The sequence below is a fragment of the Nothoprocta perdicaria genome, unplaced genomic scaffold (genome assembly GCF_003342845.1).
Source record: "Nothoprocta perdicaria isolate Ctin4 unplaced genomic scaffold, notPer1 scaffold_228, whole genome shotgun sequence".
Classification (NCBI taxonomy): Eukaryota; Metazoa; Chordata; class Aves; order Tinamiformes; family Tinamidae; genus Nothoprocta; species Nothoprocta perdicaria.
The window spans coordinates 3,196-4,525 of record NW_020455450.1 but is presented as its reverse complement, the minus strand read 5'-3'; the positions used below and the strand labels follow the sequence as shown (position 1 = coordinate 4,525).

At 72.9% G+C, this 1,330-nt stretch overlaps 1 protein-coding gene across 1 annotated transcript; it reads right to left on the bottom strand.

The window, feature by feature from the left end:
* Positions 1-17: 17 nt before the first annotated feature.
* On the bottom strand, positions 18-1,173 carry DCPS (decapping enzyme, scavenger). Its single transcript, XM_026039296.1, has 4 exons — positions 958-1,173; positions 770-883; positions 539-649; positions 18-288 (listed from the first exon to the last, which is right to left on the bottom strand). The coding sequence occupies exons 1-4, from the start codon at positions 1,171-1,173 to the stop codon at positions 22-24; spliced, it is 708 nt and encodes a 235-aa protein (XP_025895081.1). The 3' UTR covers positions 18-21.
* Between the last annotated feature and the right edge of the window lie 157 nt (positions 1,174-1,330).

Sequence of the window (1,330 nt, the reverse complement as noted above, 5' to 3'; positions counted from 1 at the left end):
CGAGGTACAAAAGCCGGGCGCTCAGAGGCGGCCGGCCTCGCGGAAGAGGCGCAGCAGCGGCTCGTCGTCGCGCAGGGCGCAGGCGAGCGCCCGCCGCTGGTAGTGGCGCCCGTCGCGCGCCACGTTGTCCAGCACGTCGGCGAGCAGGTGGGCGCGCTCCACGGCGCAGCCCGGCGCCTCGTGGCCCAGCGCCGTGAAGTGCACGTGCAGGTGGTAGTAGGAGGGCGGGTAGTGCAGGTAGACGCGCAGCTGCGAGGCGGCCACGCCGAAGCGCCCGGCGATGGCGGCCTGCGGAGCGGGACGCGGGGCCGGGATAACGGGAAGCGAGCGGCGCCGGAGCTCCCCGGCGCGGCCCCCGCGCCCTTCTCCGTCGCCTCTCGTGTTCCCGGCCCGCGGGGCAGGTGACGGCATCGCGTTTCAAGGCGCCGTAACCGAAGCCACGGAGCGCTCGGCGCGGCTCCCCGCTAATCTCCCCGGGCATCTCCGCTGCCCCCGGCGCGATCCCTTTCCCATTTTCCACGGCGCGGGCGCCGCTCACCTGCCCCTCGCGCAGGATGTTGCGCAGCAGCGGCAGGTGCTCGGCCGTGACGTCCCGCAGCGACATGAGGTCCCGCCGGCGCACCAGGGCGATCAGGTAGAGGTCGTCCAGCTGCGGGAGGCCGGGGGCGCCCCGCTGCCCAATCCGGCCGCGTTCCCCCCCAAACACACCCGCGTGTCGCCTCCCAAGGGCCGCGGGCGACGCGCGGAGCCCCACGGAGCCGCCACCAACCTGGCTCTGGTTCCACTTGAGGTCGGGCAGGAGCACGAAGCCGTCCTGCGGGTCCGGGTTCTCGTAGACGATGCGCTCGGCCTCCGCCTTCTTCTCCAGGATGTTGTAGACCCACTGGCAGCGCGAGGGGCGGCGTGAGCGCGCGCACGGAGCGGGCGGCGCCGCGGAGGCCGCGGAGGAGGCCGCACCTGGAGGCTGAGCGCCTGGGCGCGCACGAAGGGCAGCGTGATGCGCTCGTAGTCGTCGGCGCTCTCGCGCACCAGGTGCACGGGCTGCCGCAGGTACTTGCGCAGGTGCTTCTCCGTGGCCGGGTACACCACGGTCGCCTTGATCTCTGCGGAGCGGAGCGGAGCGGAGCGGAGCGTCACGGGCCGGGCGGGAGCGTCTCCCGGTGCCAGGAGCATTTCCCGATGCCGGGGGCACGTCCCGACATGGGATGTGGGGCAGGAGTGCATCCCGACACGGGATGTGGGGTGGGAGCGTATCCCAATGCTGGGTGCGTATCCCGACGTGGGATGCAGGGTGGGAGCACATCCTGATGCCAGGAGCACATCTCAATGC